A 6,000-nucleotide genomic window follows, 5' to 3' on the forward strand; every position below is an offset into this window, starting at 1 on the left:
AATGAAAGTTTAGTCTGATTTAAACACTAATGAAGGGGCACACCACACATATGAATAGGTCTTTCTAAGTGCGCTCTATAGTGTAAAATTATTGTTTTTCCCTCAAGGGTGTTTTTCCGACATAGAATGCAACACTGGGCACCCTGATATTGAAGATGTTATAGCAAAAATTAAATCAGATGGCTTGTAATGAATAGTTGCCACTGCACAGTACTAAGCATACAACACAAACTAAACTGAGTCCCACAAAACTTAAGTGCAAGACAATCACTCCACCTCCGTACACCAGTGTCTGGAAACATCCCGCTAGGTATTTTGACAACACATCAATTTACACTGATAGTCCCATCTTACAAAGAAACAAGAGCTTCAGGGCCCAACCTCCCTACATGAAATAGCCCGCTTATCTTCACACAAGTGTTTACCTTGTTTCGTTTTTACTTACAGATATTAGTCACAACATGTAGGCATTGTTTTCTTCCACACAAATTTTTTTAGGATTTCTTATCTTGCTTACCTGCTATCCTATCGGAGCCTGTGTGTGAGCCAGAAATACAGCTTCTCTATAAAAGGTCTGCATTTGCACAAGGTTCAAGCAGCCCTGCTCTGCTTAACTATCTCACCACATAATTATGGAATGTACAAAAACTTTCTTACAGAAACTAATAAGTTCTGCCATCCTTATCAGTGGCTAGTGTCACGTCTGCCCTAACAGATGTACAGTCAACAACAAAAGTTTGCGGACCACGCGAGCGCGTGCCAGACTGCCTATCCGCGCCACCTAGCGGTACGCCACCTAGCGGCGACAGGGGCGCTCTCCCGGATATGAGCCCTTTTGGTACTCGCCTGCCTGTTAATTTTTTATTCCCGTGCATGACATTGTTAGTTCGTTGTGTTGACGCAGAGCGCTGTCTGCGATAAGACCGCCACATATCTGGCTTGATAGCAGTATCGGAGCAATCACTGCAACCTTTGTCGACTGGTGTGCCAGTGGGTAGATAAGTTTCACGAAGCGCTGCGACGATTTTTTTACGCGACGTTTACTGGCGCACTTTGGTTGGCAGCATCTTGGTCCAATGAGTGTTGCTGCTTCTGCGTCTTGAGAGAAAGGGTAGGGAGGTGTTTCACTGTCATCAAAAATAAAGAAAAAGCGGATGCATAGAAAATTTTCTTTCACACATAGGCGCATCTTCGCATCAGTCGCTGAAAACGTAGTAGACTTGCTTCAGGCCACGTTGTGATTGCCTATTTGGAAAGATGCCGCTGCGTGTTCCACTTGACGAAAGAAGGCACATTGTGCGTTTATTTATAGAGGGAATACCTCAGCGCGAAATCTACCGCCGAACCAACAGGAGCCGGTCTGCCGTGAATAGGATTATTCAAGCTTTCCGCGACGATGACAGATTCACAGATATGGAGCGCAGTGGGCGTCCAAGGGCCACGACTGAGGTAGAGGACCGCCTGATTACGACCACCATCGTGGCTGATCCTTTTCAAAGTGCAGAGGATATCCGAGAAGCGCTCTCGCTCACGGTATCGTCTGAGACTGTAAGAAGAAGGCTGAGTGAGCTTGGCCTGCAGTCTTTCGTAGCAGCACAGAAGCCCTGCCTCTCAGACAGCCAGCTACAAGAACGACTCATGTTCGCTACAGCAATGAAAGATTGGACAACAGAGAAATGGGGCGATGTCATCTTTAGCGACGAGTCAACTTTTTCCACGCGCTGGGACCAACGGAAGCGGGTTTGGCGTCCACTAAACTGCAGGTGTGTTTACAGTGTATTGGCAGTTAATTCACGAAGCTAATTCTGCATCACAACATGTTTCACGTAAAATGAGCTTTTGGACATTACGAGATTTTTCTGTAGTGGTATTATGTTGAAAACATTAACGATTGTTTCATAGTACTACTTACTCTGAAGCTAATTAAAAGCTGCCAGTGGGTCTTTCAGTACTATCTAATGATGTTTGCACGTTTTCTATTGCAACTCTATAACAGCATTATAAAGTTCATACGCAAGAGGAATCACAACATTTTTAGACGCGCCGCTGGAACCCAATTGTATGCTATTTCTTGCAGATATCTGCCTAATTACACACAGAGTGTTCTATCCAGTGGACGGTGTTCCGTGAGCGTGTGGGGAGCAATCAGCAAAGATGGCCTTGGTCCCCTTGTGCGTCTGGAAGGGCCCTTCACTGCGTCACGGTACTGCGACGTCATCACTAGACACCTCGTTCCGTATGCGCTGGACGGTCCCTTCAGCGACGGCTGCTATTTTTTCAACACGACCGCAGCCCGATCCATAAAGCACGTATCGTCCAGTCATTGCTAGAAGGACATGCTGTTTGCCAGCTTGAGTGGCCTCCATGTGGCGCCGACTTGAATCCCATAGAAAATGTCTGGGGCATGTTGAAGAAACGGCTGTCCACACGAGCCAACCGCGGCCGCACGGCCGATACGCTGTGGCAAGCGATCGCACAAGAATGGGAAAGCCTGCGCGGTCGACCGGAGATTACTGAATCTTTGTACGAGTCGATGCCCACACGCATCAATAAGGTGCTAGAAAACGGCGGACATTTCACTTCCTACTAGATCATTGAGAGACCTATGTTTCATGACACTTCTGTAAATGTCTTGTGAATAAATTCATCCCCTTCAGACACGAATTATGATGCACTGTCTGCAAATGCGTCAAATGCGCATGGCATCATTTCAAGACGCTCACTATTACATTCCAAGAAAGAAGACGAAGCAATGTGCTGTTTTGTGCGAGTTTCAGTAAAAAAATTAATTAGCGTATAACTCATTATCTAATTATTCTGAAATCCGTCAGCTTCAATGCTTGCATAAAAAGAATCAACTATTCGGCCCGAAACGCATGCACACTTGCTTTTTCGGTTGTATTCGTGTCAACCGGAGAAAAAAAATACTCTTGACGTTGGTCTTGGAACGCGGCACGTCGAACGATTGTCTAACATGGTAGTGTCTCCAGCAAAGTGATCATCTGCAGCAATACGCAGGACAATGAAGTTAACTGACCGCTAGTTGTCCCATCAGGAAGCGGACACGAATGTGCACACTGAGTTTTAGGTCATTTGAAGAAACACGTGGCGTGGGACGCGCCTCCGAAGTTCGAGTCCCCAAACGAGGACGCCGTGTCGCAAAGGGTTATAAAAAGAGTCATCGCATCCGATTATTTCTTATTTTTCTAAATGTAACCACTATAGCAGCGTGGTGGTTCGGGCTTTGCGCAGCAAAACCTGGGCGCAGGCGATCAAATCCCGGCCGCTACTGTCACTTAGCGATGGGGGAGGAACGGAAAAATTCTGCCAACTGACTAAGCATCTGTGTCCCATGGCTGCCTCACCGCTCACTCACGCACTCACGAAAAAAAAAAAAAAAAAACAGCGTGGCTACGCGAAAATAGAACTGATAAAAGCCGAAGAATACGCTGTCTGATTACTTGTACTGATATTCTGCTCTCAAAATATAAGCAAGTAGCCCTGGCTAACAAAGAGCGCGTCACGTTGAAAGAGATAGGTAGAAAATATTTGCGCACAGTGCGAAAATAGACAGGCCATAGATTTAAGGAGGGATGCGTCTTCAACGTAGCGCTGCTGTCGATCGCTGGGGACGTAGCGGAAGTGTCGCGAAGAGGCTCTTGGCCACGCGCTCGCGTGGTCCGCAAACTTTTGTGGTTGACTGTACAAACAACAGTCCATATGACAGTTCAATTTTGGAGATAATTGAAAAGTGAGTAACTGATAATATCCAAATGGTATCCAGACCTGTCAGTTGAATAGTGAAAGTCAGATTCTCTCAAGTGTGTTTGCTTAGCTTCAAATGACCGAGATTACAGACGTAGATTAGCTGACATTATCCTCTCCATGATAATGGAAGCCGCCTCACCTCAACTAATGCCATGGACTGTGTTTTGAATGTTCTCAGCGATTACATTTCATGCTATGTAACACTTCGCAACATCGTTTTAGTGTTGCGCACTCGAAAAAGTGCGCCCATCATAATTTATGCAACAGCTAGCTAAACCCCCCAAATCATAATTTCACAAAAACTAAAATTTAGCACATTTCTTGTAACTTAACACGATGCCCAAGTATGCAGTAGGAATGATGATTGGCCCACTCTGTAGATAGACGTCTGCGGTGCCTGCGCATTTCCTAGAGGTTCAACGCGCTACAGTGTTAGGACCGTGGTACGCTTATGGGTACGAAATGTGCACACCGGTCAGAGTACGTCTTGCTATTTAAAGGAACCGCCCTCATTTAACGGAAGAGAAAAGGAAGTGATGTATCTGCGCAGTCATTGTCAGGGGGTTCTGCACTTCCCGCCGAGACAGATGTTTGCACGGCACGCCAGTTGGGAGACCGCCAGGTGCCACCCACAAGCCAGCAAACTTCACGCCACGACGAACGAAAAAAAAAAAAAAAAAAGCACGCAATAAAATGCTGCCCATAGATCCGCAGCTCCGAATAAACTGCACCAAAAAGCCACGGTACTCAGTAACCCATCAGCGACAGCTACTGCATTACTTCTGAAGAAGTTCCTTTCGCGAAGTAATCGAGCACGTTGCGCACGACCCAGCTTGTGCAGTATCTGCCATCCTAGGTTACCACGAAATGCCGGGGTCAAAAACGAAAACAACAAATCGTTGTCGAGACGCGTAAACATGGTAGCAGCGCGGCGTTATGCGGGCGTCGATAATTACCGGTTCGACAAAATGACAAGCGGGGTTTCGAAACGACAGCCGCGCGGCTCGCACCGCGCGCGGATGGGCGTTCCCACCTACCTCGCCGGCAGCTTTCAATATCGGCGCTCACGACGAAGGATACAACGTGCGCGCTCGCACGAAGGGCGGCAGCATCGAGCGAAAGCAACGGGCACGCTGGTATAGCCCCTTAGAACGGCGCTTGCGCAAGCCGAAAGGAGAAACGCATCCGAGCCTTGGAATTGGCGATGAGATTTGGTAGCTGACACCGCGCGCGGTTATCGCGCTGGCACGAAAGCGGCATGTTTTCCTCGTGCGCGCTGTCAAAAGCCGCGGAGGACGGGACCGCCCGCTCCCGATTGAGAAGGGGGGCGCCCGAGGCCAAGGACTCGACGAAATGTCGCTCTCTGTTTTTCACGGGCTTTCCGCGAGGCCCGGAAAGAGGGTACGGAGAGAGGACCACCCCGTGGTCCGGTTGGCGCGCTATCCCAACTGCAGCAGCTAGCGAGGTGAAAAGGAAAGGGGTTCCGGACTCGCTCACCAGATGAAATCCTTGCAGTGCGAGCAGAAGGTGGGCTGCTTGAAGAAGCGCGGTATGAACTTATGGTCCTTCACTTCAAAGACGTTCTTCTTCTTGAGGGCGCCCTTGCGCGCCCGTAGCCGGAATCCCGAAGTGAACTGCTCGGACAGCTGCTCCTCGCCGCCGCCGCCTCCGTCGTCTCCCATGGTCGATGTTGATCGGGGGGCCGGCCGACCTTGCTGCTCGCGCCGAGCTGGCTGGCTAGGGAGAGGCCGCGCACGCACGCGAAACACACACACACACGACGAAGGCACACACACACACACACCACACAGCGGATGCGCCGACGAAGTCGAGCACTGCGAGACGCACCGACGCGGCTGCTCTACTGCTGCTGCGGCGGCCTGCCTGCCGGCGACGCAGGCGCACTGCTGGGCGACAAGCGCTCGCAGCGCTCGCAGCGGCCGACGAGCGCAGCAGCCCCCCGCCGCCGCCGCCGCCAACTGCAGAGCGCTGCGCTCGCTTCTTTTCTGCGCGCCTGTTGCTTCCAAGACGCGAACTTGCTGCCAAGGGGCTCTGCGATTCGAGACGCCCGCAGCAACGCAACAACCACGACGAAGAAGAGCCGGCAGTTAGCGCGAGGCGGCCCCGCAAGTGGTGCATACATCCGGCCTCTCTCCGCGGCTTTGCACGCGCTCACATCGAGCGGACTGGCCGCAGCTCGGCGTTGTTATTTCTTTGTCTTCCTTCTCGCGA

General features: G+C 50.1%; 1 protein-coding gene across 18 annotated transcripts in view; it reads right to left on the reverse strand.

Moving 5' to 3' along the window:
* Nucleotides 1-5,675, reverse strand: part of LOC119453741 (protein kinase C, brain isozyme) — a 295,662-nt gene extending 289,987 nt beyond the window's left edge. For all 18 annotated transcript variants that reach the window (XR_007467277.1, XR_007467275.1, XR_007467276.1 and 15 more), the window contains exon 1: nucleotides 5,266-5,675. Coding sequence is in view for 14 of the 18 variants with exons in the window: in XM_037715801.2 (XP_037571729.2) it covers nucleotides 5,266-5,450 (185 nt within the window). In the remaining 4 variants the exon portion in view is untranslated. The remainder of the gene's footprint in view (nucleotides 1-5,265) is intronic.
* Nucleotides 5,676-6,000: the final 325 nt, after the last annotated feature.

This window comes from Dermacentor silvarum, chromosome 5 (assembly GCF_013339745.2).
Source record: "Dermacentor silvarum isolate Dsil-2018 chromosome 5, BIME_Dsil_1.4, whole genome shotgun sequence".
In the NCBI taxonomy this organism is placed as follows: domain Eukaryota; kingdom Metazoa; phylum Arthropoda; class Arachnida; order Ixodida; family Ixodidae; genus Dermacentor; species Dermacentor silvarum.